Source organism: Tamandua tetradactyla, chromosome 1, assembly GCF_023851605.1.
Source record: "Tamandua tetradactyla isolate mTamTet1 chromosome 1, mTamTet1.pri, whole genome shotgun sequence".
In the NCBI taxonomy this organism is placed as follows: domain Eukaryota; kingdom Metazoa; phylum Chordata; class Mammalia; order Pilosa; family Myrmecophagidae; genus Tamandua; species Tamandua tetradactyla.
In genome coordinates this window covers 227792582-227812594 of record NC_135327.1, presented here as the reverse complement: position 1 = coordinate 227812594, position 20013 = coordinate 227792582, and the positions used below count along the sequence as shown (strand labels likewise).

The 20013-nt window shown below is 39.6% G+C and overlaps 1 protein-coding gene across 8 annotated transcripts in view; it reads left to right on the top strand.

Annotated features, from left to right (window-relative positions):
- Positions 1–20013, top strand: part of ARMC3 (armadillo repeat containing 3) — a 92150-nt gene that overhangs the window by 8481 nt on the left and 63656 nt on the right. For 7 of the 8 annotated variants that reach the window (XM_077154051.1, XM_077154026.1, XM_077154059.1 and 4 more), the window contains one exon: positions 11518–11635. In XM_077154051.1, the coding sequence (XP_077010166.1) occupies positions 11518–11635 (118 nt within the window). Of the gene's footprint in view, positions 1–11517; positions 11636–12366; positions 12518–20013 lie in introns of all 8 variants that reach the window. The other variant, XM_077154072.1, reaches the window with a different exon arrangement.

Below are 20013 nucleotides of genomic sequence, written 5' to 3'. Positions count from 1 at the left end.
GTGAGAGAAGGGGAATCCACTGGAAGGTTACAAGTAAAGAAGTAGTGAAATCTGATTTATACTTACAATGAATAAATTGGATCACTTAATGGCTATGACGTGGGGCAAGACTGAGCACTGGGAGACCAATCTGGAGGCTATACAGTAGTTAGGATAAATGGAGCTAGGTCCCGGGGGAGCCATGGAGGTGGTGAGAAGTGACCAGGAAGAGGTTACATTTTGAAGGTGGGGCCGACGGGATTTGCTGATGGAATGCAGGCATGAGAAAGAGAGGTGTGGAGAGATGTTTCAAAATTTGGGACCTGAACAACTGGGTAAATGAGAGAAACAACACAGTGTATTAAGTGCTGAAATAGAGAAGCCCGGAGAAATATAATTACGGGGTAAAAAGAGAAAGCCCAGGGATTTTCAACCCTCAAACTATCATGCATAAAAAATATTTGAGAATTTATCCAGAAAGCTGGAGGTCTGGCAGTTAAATAAGTTGTAAGCTTCTAAAGTTTCAAGAATCATTTGACGGTTTTAATCCACTAGAGATGAAATGACCCTGTCGAGAAGTGATAGGTGATGTGGAGATTGCTGACGATGGCCTAGTGGGAGCTATTTTCATGAGCTGATGAGGGTGAGAGTTAGGTCGGAGTTGTGTACCAGGGACTAGGTGTAAGGACATGGAGAAAAGTAAATTGTCAATAAGATTTTTGATTGTGAAAGGGAGGAAGAGAGAGTGTGGTACCCAAGGATGATAACTGTGGTAGTTAGATTCAGTTGTCAACTTGGCCAGGTGAAGGTACCTAGTTCTGTTGCTGTGGACATGAGCCAATGGTACGGAACCTCATCTGTTGCTCAATACATCTGCGGTCAGCTAGGAGGCATGCCTGCTGCAGTGAACGATGTTTGGTTTAATTGGCTGGTGTTTAAATGAGAGAGCGCAATGTAGCACAGCCCAAGCAGCTCGGCATTCCTCATCTCAGCACTTGCAGCTCAGCCTAGGCCTTTGGAGATGCAGAAAGGAATCACCCCGGGAAAGTTGTTGTAACTCAGAGGCCTGGAGAGAAGGCCAGCAGAGATCGCCCTGTGCCTTCCCACGTAAGAAAGAACCTCAGTTGAAAGTTAGCTGCTTTTCCTGTGAAGAACTAATGAAATAAATCCCCTTTTATTAAAAGCCAACCCATCTCTGGCGTGTTGCATACCAGCAGCTAGCAAACTAGAACAGATGTTGGTACTGGAGAGTGAGGTGCTGCTGTAGTTTGCAAAAGCAGATATGTTGGAACAGTTTTTTGGATGGCTAAGGGGAAGATTTTGGAGGAACTGTGAAGAGAATGATGGAGAAGTCCTGGAGTGTCTGAAGAGACTGTTGGTGTAAACAGAACCACTGCCAATCTGGACAAAGGGGGGCACAAAGGGACAAACTGGAGTTTGCAGAGTGAGAACCATGGAAGCTCAAGCCTGAAGCCAAGAAACCTCAGCCAGGAGAGTGGGCCCACCCATATACATAGAGAGGGTGAGTTTGCCCTGAAAGCAGAGGTTGAGTCTCCCATCTTGTTGCAGTGAAAGAATTGTGCAGCCTCAGGCTTTGGAAAAGGTATAGCATTCTCCTTGGGGACTGGGGAGAGACTGGCTGCCACCGCATGGAGGGGTTGATCATGTGTGCCAGAAATGGCAGAGAGCCCAGCGGTAGCCCCAATGCCTAGAGAGAGTGGACTCCTCAGTGTTCCCTGAGGTTGATTCGGAAGGAGGCGGGCCACTGCATAGGCCCTTGGAAAGAGTGGGACTGCCACATTCTAAAGGTGAAGGATAAATAACTTTCAGACTTTGAAATCCAGTGGTCTTTGCCCTGCAGGTTTTCAGAACTGTTTGGGTCTTGTGACCCCTGTGTTCCTTCCAGTTTCTCCCTATGGAAATGAAAACCTGTATCCTGTGAATGTCCTCTTTTATATATTGGCTCCAGATAACTTGTTTTGAGATTCATAGGTCCACAGCCAGAAGAGAATTTTTTGCACCTTAATATTGTTTAAGGTGATGCGTGTAGTTGCCAAGTTGACAAGGGGTGGACATGTGGTAATTAGATTCAGTTGTCAACTTGGCCAGGAGAAGTTACCTAGTTCTGTTGCTGTGGACATTAGCTGATGGTAAGTGACTTTGTCTGCTGCTCATTTCACCTGCAGTCGGCTAGGAGGCGTGCCTGCTGTAATGAATGATGTTTGACTTAATTGGCTGGTGTTTAAATGAGAGAGCACAACGTAGCACAGCCCAAGCAGCTCAGCATACCTCATCTCTGCACTTACAGCTCAGCCCAGGCCTTTGGAGATGCAGAAAGAAATCACCCCACAGAAAGTTGTTGGAACCCAGAGGCCTGAAGAGAAGGCCAGCGGAGATCACCCTGTGCCTTCCCACGTAAGAAAGAACCTCAGATAAAAGTTCGCTGCCTTTCCTCTGAAGAACTAATGAAACAAATCCCTTTTTATTAAAAGCCTGTCCATCTCTGGTGCATTCTGGCAGCCAGCAAACTAGAACAATTACCATCAAGGGAAAATTAGTTTTGTTTTTGCTTTTGTTTTTATGTAAGAGAGTTTTGAGAAATCAGAGTTCAGGGAGGCTGAGATGGCTGAAATTTCAGTTAGGGGTACCAGGGAGGATGGAACCACATAAAGAAATAGCTCCAGAAATCAGATTAATGGGCCTTATGACTCCTGACTGAATTACTTATGTACTTACCTTCTGTGCCAGTCTGAATCTGTGGTGGACCCCAGAAAAGCCATGCCCTTTGATCCTCATTCAATATTGCTGGGTGGGAGCATCTTGATTAGATGATTTCCCTGGAGGTGTGTCTCCACCCACTGAAGGTGGAGTTGCTTACTGGAGTCCTCTAAAAGAGGAAACATTTTGGAGAGAGTCCCTTTTGGTAGAGCCACATGAAAGCCAGCAGATGCCGCCATGTTCGCCATGTGCCCTTCCAGCTGAGAGGGAAACGTTGAATGTCGTTGGCCTTCTTGAACCAAGGTATCTTTCCCCAGATGCCTTAAATTGGACATGTCTATAAACTTGTTTTAATTGGGACATTTTCTTGGCCTTAGAACTGTTAACTAGCAACTTATTAAATTCCTCTTGTTAAAAGCCATTCCATTTCTGGTCTATTGCATTCTGGCAGCTAGCAAACTAGAATACTTACTTTCTTAGGTGGGTGCAAATGCACATGGTCTGGCAAGGAACAGTCCTCAGGGAGCTGTAAACTGAATTTCCAGAGCTCACCCAGTTCTAGGAGACCTTTAAATTTTGATCAGAAGTAGTAGAGAGAGTTTGTTGAACACTGGGGGGTTACAAAGAACTGCCAAAGGCTCATACCTTAGTAATAGTAGTAGGGCTAAACTAGTCTCAATGCAAAGTCTTCTCTAGACCTGCCATAACAAAGTTACAAAACAATCTTTAAATAGATCAAGTGAGTCCATAAGTAAAGTAACTGCCTGCAGAATAATTTTTAGGATCCTTTAAGAGAAGATTAATAAAATCCAGACACTCAACAGCATAATTTTCATAATATCTAGCATCCAAAAAAGTATTAGTTATGCAAAGGAGGAGGAAAATATCTACCAGAACCAGGAGAAAAATCAATTAAGATAATGGGGGAGATAAAATGGGATACTAAGAAAATGGTAGGAAAAAGAAGCAGATGCTACAAAGATAAAACATGTAGCAAGATGGTAGATTAAAACCCAAACATATCAATAGCTACATTAACTGTAAATGATCTCATATTCCAATTAAAAGTCACACATTGTCTAAATTAAAAAGCAGGACCCAACTATAGGCTGTTTTCAAGAAACCTTTAAATATAAGATACAGGTAATTAAAAGTGAAAGTATGGAAATGGATATACATGCAAGCACTAATAATAAGTGTATATAATTTCAGTGTGTATATTAATATCAGATGTGGTATATTTCAAGACAATATTTTTAAAAAATGGGCATAATGATGAAAAAAAGTTCATTCTTTAAGAGAATGAATGTTCCTAAATTATATTCACATAAAAAACAGATGTTTAAAATGCATGGGAAAAAATGAGATACATGAAAATTAAAAAATCATATTGCATAGTACCTAAAACAATGAAATATTCAGGGATAAGTTTAGCAAAATAAATACAATTCCTATATGCTGAAAACTATGAAACATTACTGAGAAAAATGAAAAGATACTATGGTTAATACAGATACATTGCTTTGGAAATGTAAAATGGTAAAACTACTTTGGGAAAAAAATTGTACTTTCCTATAAAGTTAATTATACTTACCAGACAACCCAGAAATTGTACTCTTAGATGTTTACCAAAGAGAAATGCAAACTGAAGTCTACAAGAAAATTTGTATGAAAATATTCATAGCAGGTTTATTCATAAGGGTCCTGTGTTAGTTTGTAAGCTACCAGAATGTGATATACCAGAAATGGAATGGCTTTTATAAAGGAAATTTAGTAAGTTACAACTTCCAGTTCTTAGCCTATGAAAATGTCCAAACTAAGGTATCCAGAAAAAGATATCTTAATTCAAGAAAGGCCAATGGGTCTGGAACCACTTCTGTCAGCTGGGTAGTCACATGGCTGGCATCTACTGATCCCTTGCTCCTGGGCTCCGTTTCTTTCAGCCTCTGTTCCTGTGGGGATTCCTCACTTTGCTTCTCCGGGCTGGTTTTCATCTCTTGGCTTCCCTTGGCTCTCTCCAGTTTCTGGCTTGCTTAGCATCTCGTGATGATGTCGGTTGGGCTCTAAGCATCTCTAAATATCTGTGTCTCTGTTCTCCCAATGTCAGTATCTGTGTCAGTTCTGCCCTGAAGTTTTGTTGGCCCTGCCATTCTGTCATTTCTGACTCTCTCCAAAATGTTTCCTCTTTAAAAGACTCCATAAACCAATCAAGACCCACCTGCAATGGGTGGAGTCACATCTCCATCTAATCAAAGGGTTGCACCCACAATTGGGCGTGCCACATTTCCATGGAGGTAATCTCAAGTTTCCAACCTATAGTGTTGAATCAAGATTAAAAGAAACAACTGCTCCCACAGGATTGGCTCAGGATTAAAACATGGCTTTTCTGAGGTGCACAATACTTTCAAACTGGCACAAGCTCCAAACTGAAACAACTCAAAGGCATCAGTGTTTACTGAATGAATGAGTGAATTAAGACAAGAGGGTTAAAAATCTCAAGCTCACTTTAAGGGATTGGCTTAATAGGAGAAAAATTTTCTCTAATTTAATGGGAAGGAAGAAAATGTGCAGAGATAGGTAGATTTCATATTTGAGAGTTGGAGATTGATGGAGTTTCCATCTGATAACTTTATTTTTTCTGAGAAGTTTGCTGGGGTGGGTTAGAAGAAAGAGACAGAAAAAGGAATTTAAAAGTTCAAGTATCAAGTATGGGAGAGATGGTTTGAAATAATTTTTGGAGGGTAGGAAACTGGGTTTACAAGAGAAATGTAGTATGCTTTGTAGGTATTATTGGGGGCCCTTTTGAAATTGTTGATCATGGATTTAGAGTGAGAATAATTTTCCCCGTAGTATGGCATTCTTTAAGAGTGCTTGAATGCTTGGGTGCAAAGAAAGTAAATGGTATTGAATTGATTTGATAAAAACAAAACAAAATGGGAAAACAAGGAGGTTTAAGTTTTTGTCAGGAGTGTAATTAATGAACCATAAAATCTAAGCAGTATAAGAAGTGAAGAGATGAAATAAGAAAGCTGATAGAGTATCAGAAAGTAGAGGTTGTAAATGGACTGAGATCCCATTAAAGTTGACAAAATGGCTGAACAAACTATCACTCACCGTTTGCTGGTTGGCTACCAAGAAATCCCCAAAGCCTGGACACCTTAGTGCTAAAGGAAACCCTTCTGTGAGGAGCAAAGAAATGGGCCATCTAGCAAAAGAGCAAAAGACAAAGCTGGATGATGCATGGTTCTGTGTCAGAATTAGTAGATGCGATGGAAAAGAACTTCAATTAAAAAGGTAATGAGTGGCGGGCCATGGTGGCTCAGCAGGCAGAGTGCTTGCCTGCCATGCCAGAGGACCCAAGTTCAATTCCCAGTGCCTTCCCATGTAAAAAAAAAAAAAGGTAATGAGGACATCTCTGTGTCTGGTTAGGGATATAGTAGTAGTAGGAAACAGCAAGTCCTTTCTCCCACTACAACAAGCTGGAAGAGCAGATGGATTTAAATATATTATTGAAGAACTGGGGAAAGGTGAATTAAAAAGACTTGATAATGCCAAATGTTGGTGAAGATTTGAAGCAATCGGATCTCTAAATTCTAGCTGGTGAGAATGTAAACTGAGAAGACTATTTCAGCAAACTGTTTAGCAGAATCTATGATAGCTAAGTACATATCTACCCTTGACTCATCATTTCTACTCTTAAGTATCTCTTGGGTATATATCTACAAAAAGACAGGCACAAGAAAATTCACTGAAACTTTATTCCCAGTAGCCTTAAACTGGAAATGGCCCAAACTGGTATTGTCACACAAATGGAATACCATATAGCCATAAAAAGTATGACTTATTAACACAAGCAAGAATGAATATGAATCATAAAAGCATTATGCTAAGTGAAAGAAGCCAGACAGGAAGAGAATATGTTATAGGATTCCATTTATATAAAGTTAAACAATAGGCAAAATAAATGAATGATTTTAGAGGCCAGAACACTGGTTATCTTTTGGGGGAGTATTTTTGGACAAAGGGTGTGAGGAAACCTTCAGGGGTGCTGGAAATGTTCCATTTCTTTGTCAGGAGGCTCTGAACTAATATTGTGGTAGGTCAAGTGGAAGAAATACCTAATGACATACAGAAGACATAAGTTTTTATCTTATACTAATCTGAAGATTAATGAAGTTAATGAAGATTAATTTAGTTAGTGAAGATTTTATTTAAGCCGTTGAGGTTTATTTTTATCATTGACTTATTTAATTGTATTCCTATCATTTTTGTCTCTTTGTGTTTCTTTGCTTTTGTTTTCATGCTGTATTTATTTTGTATTTTCTTTTTTTGAATCAAGCAACTTTTGTTTCCCATTCCCTCTGGTAATTTGGAACTTTTACTGCCTGTCCATGGTCTATTAAATACTGTTTTAGTTTCCTAGGCTGCTCAAAGCAAATACCATGAAATGGGTTGGGTTAAAAAAATGGGAATTTATTCGCTCATGGTTTTGAGGCTGGGAAAATGTCCAAATCTAGGTGATACTTTCTTCCTGAAGATGGTGCCAATGATCTTTGGTTCCTCTGTCACACGGCAAGGCACATGGTAGTGTCTGCTGGTAACTTCCTTCTCGCTCAGGTTTTGTTGCTTTTAGCTTCTTGCTTCTGTGACTCTCTTTCTGTGCCTGAACTCCATTCTCTTACAAAGGACTCCAATAATAGGATTAAAATCCATCCTGATCGAGTTGGGATACACCTTAACTGAAGTAACCTCATCAAAAGGTCCCACCTACAATGGGTATACACCCTTGGGGATGGATTGGATTTAAGAACATGTTTTTCTGGGGTACACACAGCTTCAAACCAACATACTCCACCCTGTGGACCCTCCAAAAACATATTCTTTCCATACGCAAAATACAATTATTCTATCACAGTAGCCCAAAAGCCTTATATAATTTCAAAAACACTGCTTAGTGCAAAGTCTCATCAAAATTGGTTATGGTGTTCATCCTGGAGCACAATTCTGCTCCATTTGTCGAATGTGAAACCTAGACAAGTTAGTGCTTCCAAGATACAGAGGAAGGACAGGCATAGGATAAACATTTCCAGGAGAAGTTGGGTCCCAAATAATTTCAAAACCCAGCAGAGCAGACTCAGTAGATTTCAAGATCTGAGAGGTATCTATGGAATGATGTTTTGCCCTTTGGGCTTGATAGAGTGGCAGCCCCACCCTTTCTAAATACTTCCCCAGTGGCCATGCTGTCCCTCAACTCTGGGGTGAAGGCCTTATCCTCTAAGCATCTGGATAGTGTTCAGGCTCTCTGCAATCTCTGGGGCACAGACTCCACCCTCTTGGAGCACTAGGGTGGCAGCAATCTTCCTGAAAAGTAGGGCAGAAGATCCACCTCCTCCGAGCACCAGGCAGATTCACCCTTCCACACACATGGGTGGGCCTGCTGTCTTGGCCCGAGAAGACGTCTTTGGCCCAGACCTTAACTTCCAAGGTTCTGCCCTTGAAGTGATTTTTCCTCCAGCTTGCCACTTCTCTGTCCCTTTTTGTCCAGGCTAGCAGTGGTTCTGTTCATGCAGATCTTGTAGAAAATGTGTCCGTTTTGCATGAACTTCACAGGGATCGCAACCATAATTCAATAGCACTTTGCACAGATCCTTCCTGGAAAACTGCCTTTCCAGCCCCCACTTGCCCTGAAATGGCTGACTGGTTCCATCTTCAGTTAAACCCTCATGTGGAACACTGTTCTCAGGAAACTCGCTTTCTAGAAACTCAAAATGTTCCAAACCATCAATTTCTGGTTTATTCATGCCCAGGAGTTTAGTTCTCAACTTATTTCTTTCCTTTTCTATGGAATGAAAAGAGAAATCAGGCTGCACTTTCCATATTTAGTTTGGGAATCTCCTCAGCTAAATACTGGGTTCATCACTCTTTCAAGTTCTGCCTTCATCAGACATCAGAACTCAATTTTGCTAGGTTCTCTGCCACTTTAAAATAAGGAATGCCTTTCCTCTAGTTTCCAAGAACACATTATTTTCTTCTAAGACCTCAGCAAAATTTCCTTTAGCACCCATATTTCTACCAACAGTCTCTTAAAAGCAATCTAGGCCTTTCTACCAAGCACCTCACAAATTCTTCCAGCCTCTACCCATTACCCAATTCCACATTTTTGCTATTTGCATTAGCAGCATACCACTCTCCTGGTGCCAAAATCTGCTTTACTTTCCTAGGTGCTCAAGCAAACACCATGAAATGGGTTGGCTTAGACAATGGGAACTTATTCACTCATGGTTTTGAGGCCAAGAAAATGTTCAAACGAAGGCATCAGAAAGTGATGCTTTCTTCCCAGTGACTGGCTGCTGGTGATCCTTGGCTCCTCTGTCCCACAGCAAGACACATGCTGGTGTCTGCTGGTCCCTCCCTTCTCGTCTAGGTTTTTTTATTTCAGCTTATTGCTTCCATGGCATTCTTTTTCTTTCTGAATTTCATTCTCTTATAAAGGACTCCAGCAATGTGATTAAGACCCATCCTGATTGAGGTGGGTCACACATTAACTGAAAGCAACCTCATCAAAAGATCCTACTTACAATTTAAGAACTTATTTTTCTGGAGCACACTGAGCTTCAAACCATCACAAATATGCATATTTACATCTGTATTTTTCTATCCATGTAAACAAGATAAGTATAACTAGGCACATTCCTGTTCCCTTTACCAAAATTCTCTTTACTGCAGGTCCTCATTAGCTTTTTTTTTCTTGCAATGAGTCTTCATTACTGTAGGAATTATTTCTTAAGAATAATGATATAACTGCAATAAATGTACCACGCTAATACAAGGTATTAATAATGGTATATGGAAACTCTGTTTTTTTCTGCATGATTTTTTTGTAAACCTAAAATTTTTCAAATTAAAAAATAATAATAATGGTGTGATATGCATCACTCTCAGCATTCAATAAGTTTATGTATTTTACTCTTACTTACTGATCACCACAATTGGGCGATATTATGTCCTCCCCAATTTTGACTGAACTATTTGATTGAGTAATATGTTTAAGAGTATATGATTGATAAACTTTTTGAGTTTGTGAGTGCTTAAAAATATCTTTTGCATTTGAATAAGCCAGATATGCATGTCTAGAGCTACAGTCCTTTCTTCCTGAATTTTATTGATAACCCTCCATAGAGTTGGGAGAAAGAGGGCCTAAGCCATTTGTTTTCCTAATTATCCATCATTCCTAATTATTCAAAAATATTTCTACTTCCTGTTGTATATTTTCTATAGTGAAGCCTCTCCCTTTTTATCAACTGTAAATTTAACTTTCCGTCACGTTTCAAACCTTCCTCGCTGTATTTTTTCCATTTTAATATCCTCACTTCTTCTCTCTATGTAACCTACGTTATCCATTCTTTAAATCATATCTGAAATTTTATCATCTCACTGAAGCTTTCTCCCTTTATTCTGGTTCAAAATACCCCCCACCCACCCACCCCAGCCTTACCATAATATATTGTCTCTGCCGTATGGTTTTGTGCTTAGCAGAACCTAGAATTTTCCATCTGGAAGACATCTCAGTTGTCATATCATCCTGAGCCACGGAAGCTGGCCAGATGACCTCAGGCCTCTTGCACTCTGGGCCACCTTTTGAAACCTAAATCAGTTTGCTTCTCAAGCCCCAAGTCCCCAACACTTGCGGAAGCCTCCCGGATCGCCTCGCGGTCTCCCGGGCCGCTTTCCAGCCCTGGACGCCACACGTGCTCCCTGGCCTGTGTCATGAGCACTCAGGACCACCTCAGGCTGCAGCGGGGCGTGGACTTTTACTGAAGTTTGGTCTCCCCTAAAAGGGTCCAAGAGGCATGAGAACAAGTTGCAGGAGTTTGTGACCCTAAGAGCCTCTAATGTAGAGACATAGGCAAAAACAGCTTTAATTTGGATGCTAGACTGTGTCCTCCTGCAATCCGACAATTACTCCTCCTCTAAAGGGAACTTCTAGCCTGGCTGTGTCCTCTCAGGCCAGCACCTCCTGTCGTCGTCTCTTTCTTCCATCCACACAAAATTCTCTTATTTCTTTTCGTGGAGCAAACTATCTCTCCTCTACCTAAAACTAAACTTCAAGGTTTTTTTTTATCCCCAAACATCCAATTTTGCATTTTATTTTGCACTGTTGCATATTGCTTTTTTTTCCTTTTTTTTTTTTTTTTTTTTTAACTTGGGCAGGCACTGGCAATCAAACCCGGGTCCTCTGGCATGGCAGGCAAGCATTCTTGCCTGCTGAGCCACCGTGGCCCGCCCGCATATTGCTTTTTAATTGATTCATAGATGTAATTTCTGCCTTACCAGAAAGAGTGTGGTGACTGAAAAGTAGCTATTGAGTGTCAAAACTGTCAGGGCTGTTAGTATATCCAGGCACTCAAGGATTCTGTGTATTGAGTAAGAATTAGCTTATGTCATTTAATGAGCATCTATTATGTGCAAGACAAAGTACTTAGTGCCTACCATAAATGATCTCTAATCTTATCCTCAATAGTTTAAGATCAGTTTTTCTGTTCTCATTATACAGAGAAGGAAACTGAAATTTTAGGAGCTTGAGTGACTTGTTGGATTCCACATGGCTTTATTAAGACTCTTTTCACCACCAGGTTGATTTTCCAGACCATGGATGTTCTTATCAGTGATCTTTTGGTGTTCTGTTCTTTTAAAATAAAAATGTTACAATGTACTTAGAAGGCAGTGACCACATCCTTTTTGTAAGATAATGTTCTCACTATGTTTTAAGACACCATTCATTTTTTATGTGAACCTGACATTTTCCTCTTTGCATTTCAGTTTGATCCATTAACAATTGAAAGCAAAAAAGCAGCAACTGTGGTGTTAATGCTTAATTCTCCAGAAGAAGAAATTTTGGCTAAAGCCTGTGAAGCTATTTATAGATTTGCTTTAAAAGGTTTGGCTATTTCACTTTATCTTTCTATTTCATTAGTTTCTTAAAATATTTAATATGTAATGGGCCCTTCCCCCCCAGTCCTTATTTCCCAGCCAATGAATTCTTTCACAACACTGGAATGCCACTTACTGCATTACCTGAGAGTCAGGTAGCTCCCTAAGTGCCCAACTTAATTTTAAGGAATAATTTAGCCACTGGATAGAACAGTCATTTTGAAGGTTTTATTGTAGTTTAAAAAATTGTAAATGTCATAAGAGCCAACTGAAAGAGCTCCCCGTAGTCAAAGCTGGAACAAGTTGAGCAACAAAATAAACAGCATAGTACTGGATTATACTCAAAGCAGAAAATAAATATCCATGAGTCCATACTGATATTAATGATAAATAAATGACTGAATAAACTTTTTAAGTGGGAAAGAAAAGACCAGTCTCCCATACAGAAGAATTTCAATATTTTATGTAGATGTTCCACCCTCAAGAAGGCAGAAGACAACCCTCCACTCTTTGTGACCTGCACGTAGTGACTTCTTTCCAAAGAGTTCCATGTGGAAATGGGGCAGGAAGAGTAATTTTACGGTGGGGGCATTTGACACCCTCGACCTCAGCCAGGTGACCCAGGCCAGCGCCCCCTGCGAGGAGTCAGGTGGACAGGGGGCAATGAAAATGACACTGGAGCTCTGTGTATTTTCCCAAAACTCAACCCAAATCTAATAATGATTTTTTAAAATGCAGGCAAATCCCAGTAGAGGCACATTCTATAAAATACCTGACTAGTCCTCCTCAAAACTGTGACAGTCATCAAAAACAAGGAAAGTCTGAGAAACTGTCACTGCCAAGAAGAGTTCAAAGAGACAAATGACTAAATGAGATTGCAGTACCCCAGGTGGGACCCTGCAGCAGGAAAAGGACATTAGTTTAAAACTAAGGAAATCCAATCTAAATAAAGTATGGCCTTTAGTTAATAATACTGTATTAATATTGGCTCATTAATTGTAACAAATGCACCATACTAATGTATGATGTCGATAGTGGAGGGAAGTGGGTGCAGGGGATATGGGAACTGTTTGCTGTTTGTACTATCTGCACAACTTTTTGTAGAATTAAAACTGTTGTAAAAACAGTTTATTAAAAATTATAAATGACATAAACCAAATTATGATAGATTTAGACTTTATATACGATGTAACATCTTAATTAAGAATGTTTAAGAGATTATATGTAAGTTTAGAGCAACTTGATATTTTTAACAAAATACTTTAAGATAGAAGCAATTTGGCTTTTTAGAAATGTTACTTTAAACAGTGTTTTGGAACTTGGGTGAGAGAATAGTCCATCATTCAATTAGCAAATGGTACAATTCTCAACTTGCTGTGTTCTTCTGGTCATCATTGGGAAACCAGATAAAAACCCAGAGTGGTTCTGGGAGATTCGGGAGTAGCTTGAGTGGATCCGTGGGTCAAATTCTAGGTAGGCTTTGCATTATGCATCTACGGCAGCAAGAGGCCCTTTTGGATTTACAGATTCACCCTTCTCTCCATCATCTGGCTATCATATGCACCTAGTTATACATCATCTCTCTTCACATGACACGAGATAAAGAGATTGGCATTCATTTCATGTGAAATCAATACAGAAATTGCTGTAAGTCTGCTGCTTTATACTAGTAGTATTTTCTGAAATATTTTTTAAGATTAATGATGGACTTTGCCTCCTTGCCAAGATGAAATAAGGGACCAGATGTACCCTCCTTCCTGAAACAACTCAAAAAGCAGACAAAATATGTGAACTAACAGTTGGCAAGACCCTGGCCTTCAGGCAATGAAGGACAATGACCACTGAGAGGCAGGAAGCCATGGCAAAAAGGCCCATGATTGCCCCAACTGGGTGGTGTTCGGGAGTTTCCAGACCACAGGATAGGAAGGGGAAGCTGGGCTGAGCCTGCTGGACTTCCTGAGCTGAGAGTCCAGGAAGACAGAAGTCCAGCTAGAGTTTGCAGGGCAGAGTAACAGACGAGAGAGTTGTGCACAGAGAGAGCTCAGGGGACCTGTAGAGGACCCTGCTTGAGTATTCAGCATGCATGTGTGAGGGAACCACTCAAGGTCAGACAAAGTTCTACCCAAAAGGATTAGAGGTAACAGTTCCTGATGCTTGCACAGGGCCAGGAATAAAAAACAATTCATCCTACTTCTAGCACTATGCTGGTATCCACCTAATAAATCTTGAAAGCAAGACCTGAAAGCATTAAACTGTTTCCAAGTATCTGAAATGTGTCCCAGAACAAAGTTCAAGAATCAGAAATATCCAGCGCCCAACTACCTAAATTTAGAATGTCAGGCACCCAATTGAAAATTACTCAGCAGGAAAAGAAGCAGGAAAATTCCACCCATAATAAAGAGATAAATCAATAAATCAAAACTGACACAGTATTGACATATATGTTAGAGCTAGCAGACAAGGGCATTAAAACAGTTATTTCAGCTGTATTCCAAATGTTCAGAAAGAAGTAACGATAAGGAAGATATAAAAAAAAAAAAAAAGACCCAAATAATAGCTCATTTAAACAATACAAAGACATGGAGCCCGGAATGGGAATGAAGGCTTATAATTCTGTATAGCTTAATGTAATACTCAGATAGATCCCAGAGTATGTTGGGCAGATAATTAAAAAATATTGGCAAAGTCCCTTGAGGAACAGGTGAAAAGACAGGAAACTACGCATTACCTCTGGGAACCCCTTGATACTAGCTCAAACATTAGGGACTCCCAAGTCAATAGGCCAAGCCCTTGATCATGAGGCTTGCTCTTATGAAGCTTATTTTTGTAGTGTAGAAACTAAGTCTATCTATAGTTATGCCTAAGAGTTGCTTCCAGAAAACATCATTTGTTGTTCATATGTGGCCTCTCTCTCTCTCTCTCTCTCTCTAAGCCCAACTCTGCAAGAAAAATCATTACCCTCCCCACTACATGGGACATGACATCCAGGGGTGATAGTCTGCCTGGCAACATGGGACATGACTCTGGCACCATGGAATCAATAATGCCTTCCTGACCAAGTGGGGGAAAAGAAATGTAACAAAATAAGATCTCAGTAGCTAAGAGAGTTCAAATAGAGTTGAGAGATGATTCTGGAGGCTAATCTTACACAAGCTTCAGCTAGATATTGCTAATTACCACAGTTTGCCAACCCCCAAACAAAACCATTGCTGTTAACCCTAAAGAACACCTACAGCTCTATCTGAGATTCTACACAAGTTATGCACACTAATACTACTTTCCAAAAACTTACAACCTCCAGATGGGTTCCCAGTTCAGATAAGTCCTGAAACCCTGAGGGACTAGCCTCTCTAAGAACATCAACTAGTTCCAACCCCCTATCCCATATTATCAACACCCCTGTCCAATATGGAAAAGTTAGAGTGGGCATAGTTCAAATACCCCTAAAGATCTGGAGAAGCGTCAAAGGAGAAGGAAGAAGATAGAATTTAACAAATGAGTATGATTGCTGAATCATTATATTGATATTTCTTTTAGTCTTTAGTTTCCTTTTCCAGCAGCTAAAAGGAAAAAACCTAAAATTTTGAGACTGTAACCCATATCAAACTGTGAAATCTATTCTATAACTACTTCTTACAATGTACTTCGTAATTTATTGCTTTTTTGTATATATTTTCACAATTAAAAATGTTTAAAATATTCAAGGGTTAAAAAAAGACCCATATGTGATTTCTAGAGGTGAAAACTCCAACATGAGATGAAAATACATGAGTTTGGATTAATGGCAGATAAGCAAAGTGAAGTATAATGAGAGAAGGGATTAGAGAAAGATGAACAGCGTGAATAGGCTTCATTCAAGTAGGCTAACATATGTAAAATTGGAGTCCCTGAAAAAGGATGAGAGGGACAGAAAAGACATTAGATATACTGGCCACAATTTTTCCAAATTTGATGAAAAATGTAAGTTCACAGATCCAAGAAACTTAATGAAACTCATGCACAAGAAACATGAAGAAAGCTTCACCAAGGCACAGCATAATCAATTTGCTTGAAATCAGTGATGGAGAGTCTTAAAAGTAGCCATGGGGGGAAAAGGACATTATATTCAGAGGAACAAATATAAGGATGACAGATTTGCCGTCAGAAATGATGCGAATGAGGACTCAGTGAAGCATCATCTTTAAAGTACTCATGGAAGAAGAAACGTCAACCCAGAGTTGCATCCTACGGAGGCTGAGTGTGGCCTGCTGCCTGTCCCTGGGGTCCACATAGAAACCTGGTGCTCAGGACCCGCTGTGTCGGCTGGGCCTGTAGGATGGGTAATGAGCGAAGGCTGACTCCTTGGAGCATCTCGCATAGTGGTCTGCCCCAGCGTTCCTTCCCCTTTTGCCCTGAGCACCTGTGAACATCCCCAGGGTGAGTGTGTAAACTTCATGGCACCTGGCCCAGCTCCATTGCGGGATCTGATCCAGCAGAGAGGGAGTGGAGTCCGCCTCCTATGGCACCGGGGGTGTGTCTGGATCACATGTCTGCATTGGCCATGGCTTGAGAGCCCCTCAGTGAAACTGAACTTGCTCTGTCTCTTTGCCCTGTGAGTGAAACATTTCCCCATCCATGCCTGTGTGAGTCGCACTTTGCTGCCAGCCCTGATACCTGCACACCAGTTCTCTTTCTGACTGACAGTTCGGCACAGCAAACAGGGTGCTGACAGTCTGACATGTACCCGACCAAAGGGTGTTTCAAAAATGAAGGTCAAATAAAAAGTTTTCAGGCACACAAAAGGTGGAGGAGCTCGTTACCAGCAGAGCTGCACCACTAAATGGTAAAGAAGAACTTAGACAGCAGAGAGATGACCAGCTGGAAATGCAAATACACCCAAAGGAACAAAGGCAGAGCATGAGAAATGGCAACTTTAACAGGATATTTTTCTTGTTACTTAAATCACTTTAAAAGAGAATTGATTATTCAGATAAAATAATCATGTATTGAGGATTGTAACATACATATAAGTAACATGTTTGACAACAGCAGCACCAAAGCAGCAACGGATAAAATGGAAATATACTGTTGTTAGGTTCTTGTGCCATACGTGAAGTAGTAAAATGCTACTTTAAAGGACTGTGGCAAGTTAAGAATATATACTATAACCCTAATGCAACTACCAAATAACAAAACAAATAGTAATATCTAATGAGCCAAATGGTAATTCAAGGAATCACAAAAAAATTTAGTTTATACAAAATAAGCAGAAAAAAGAGAAAAAGGGAACAAAGGATAGATGGGACCTATAAAAAACAGTTAAGATGATGATAGACTGAAACCTAACCATATCAGTAATCAAGTTAAATATAAATAGTCTAAGAACTTCAATTAACAGGGAGGTATTGTTTTATTGCAATAATAAACAAGGCCCAACTATATGCTGCCTTGAAGAAATGCACTTAAAATATAAAGACACATAAAGTAAAAGAATGGAAAAAGAAAGCTAGAGTGACTATTTTAATATCAGACCAAGTAGACAGAGAAAAGAGTAGTGCCAGAGATGAAAAAGGTAATTTTATAATGATCAAGGATCAATTAGTCTGCGGGCTATGAAAACCCTAACTGTTTATGTACTAAGAACAGAATCTCAGAATGCACAAAGCTAGAGACACCAGGAAAAATAGACGTCCACAATTATAGTTGGAGATTTCAATACCCCTCTCTCAACAAATGAAAGAGCAAGGAAACAGGAATTCTACAAGGAGATGAAATATTTAACCAGTATGATCAGTGAATTTATCCTAATTGATATTTATAAAAACACTCCCTTCAATAGCTGCAGAGTATACACCCTTTATAAGCACATATGGAACATTTAACCAACACAGGTCACATTTTGGACCATAAAACCAGCTTCCTTAAATGTAAAAGGATTGAATTCATACAATGTATATACCCAGGCCACAAAGGAATTAAATTATAAATCAATAACATAACTCGGATAATCATTAAATAGAGAGTAAAAAGCATGCTTATAAATGACCCATGGACTGAAGAAGAAATAAGAAGGAAAATTAGAAAGTGTTTGAAATAAATGAAAATGAAAACACAGTATATTTTTTTTATATTTTTGTTTGTTTTAACACGGTATATAAAAATGTGCAGGATATTACTAAAAAAGTACTTACAGAGAGATTTATTGCATTAAATGCCTACATTAGAAAAGAAAAAAGGTCTCAAATAAATGATCTCAGCTTCAAGAACTAGAAAAGAGCAAATTATACCCAAACTCAATATTAATAGGAATTTAATAGATATCCAAGCAGAAATCAATGAAATGCAAAATAGAAAAAATTAGACAAAGCAGTGGAACCAAATTCATTCTCTGAAAAGGTCAGTAATATGATTGATAAGTCTCTAGTCATTAGAGAGAGACACGTGATAAATATCAGGAATGAGGGAGGAGCTATGTGGTAGATTGAATTATATAACCCTGAAAAAAAAGAAACTCCTTCCTGTGAGTGTGAACCCATTGTAAAAGGCCCCTTTGGAGATGTTATTTTTAGTGAGGATGTGACCCACTGAATGAGAGTGGGTCTAAATCCCGTTACTGGGGTCTTCATAGAAAGAAAGCCCTGGAATTTGGAAGAGAACCGAGAGGAAATCACCCCATGATGGGAAACCCGAGGAGTGCCAAGGATTGCCAGCCAGCCAGGACACTGCTGACCCAAGGAAGAGTGAACCTTCCAGCCTCCAAATCATGAGACAATAAATTCTCATTGTTTGCCAACCCATTGTGTGACATTTGTCAGAGTATCTGGGAAACTAAAGCAGGAATCACTACAGATCCTATAGACATTAAAGGACACTATGAATATTATGAACAATTTAATGCCATTAAATTCACAACTTAGATGAAATGGACAAATTCATGGCAAGACACCTGCTCCCAAACTCCCAAAACTCACTCAAGAAGAAGCAAATAGCCTGAATAGTCCTATATATCTATTACAGAAGTTGGAATCTATAGTTTATAATGTTCTCACAAAGGTCCAGATGGCTTTATTTGTGAATACTAACAAACATTTAAGGAAGAATTCTACATGAACTCTTGCAGAGAATTGTAAAGGATGGAATACTTCCAAATTTATTTTCTGAAAACATCATTACCCTGGAACCTGAAAGAGACAAGGACATTACAAGAAAAGAAATCTACAGGTCAGTATGCCTCATGAACATGGATGCAAACATTCTAAAAATAATTTGGCAAATTGAATCCAACTATATGTAAAAGATTATAATTACATTGAGTAAGTTAAATTAATCCCTGAATTGCAATGTTGGTTTGACATTTCAAAATTAGTCAAGGCATTTTACCACGTGCAGGAGGCAGGATAATGGCCCCCAACGATGACTGCCTAATCCCTAGAACCTGGAAACATGTTACATTACATGGCAAGGTGGAATGAAGGCTACTGATCAGCCGACCTTGAGATGGGGAGACTAGGCTGGATTCTCTGGGTGGCCTTGGTATAATCATGAGCATCCTGATAAGCGAAGGAGGAGACAGGGAGGGAGGTTCAGCGACAGAGGCCAGAGCAATGCCATCGCTGGCTTTGAAGGTGGAAGGGCACAGGGTGCCAGGGCCAAAGAATTCCTGCTGACAAAGACAAGGAAATGGGTCCGCCCCTAGAAGTTCCAGAAGGAATGCAGCCCTGCCAATAGCTCGTATGGAATCTATTTTAAAAAACCTACTAGAACTAATGAATGAGCAAGATTGCAAGATATAAGATGGATATGCAAAAAATTAATTGAATTTCCATATAGTAGCAATGAGCAATCAGAAATCAACATAAAAACTACAGCATCAAAATGTATGAAATGCCTAGGTGAAATACCTGAACCCTGGAAACTGTCAATCATTGTGGAAGACATTAAAGAAGATCTAAATTAATGGAAATATATACTGTGGAAGATTAAATATTAGGATGTCAGTTCTCCCCAGATTAATCTATAGATTACATGTAATTCTCAGCAGACCTTTGTAGGAATTGACGAATTAATTCCAAAGTTCATATGGAAATGCATAGGACACAGTGGAGTCAAATCAACTCTGTAAAAGAACAGTTGCTGAACTTACACTACCTAATTTTAAAATTCTTATAAAGCTACAATAATCAAAACAATGGTATTGGTGTAAAGATACACAAATAGATCAATGGAACAGAATGGAATCCAGAAAGGGTCCCTCACATATATGGGCAAATTTTTCAACAAACAGCAAAGGCAGTTCAGGGGAGAAAGTGGCTCTGGAACAAGGAGCTCTCCATCTGAAAAAAGGAAAAAAAAGCACATTAATCCATTCTTTTCACCATATAAAAATTTACTCATATAATGGATAGT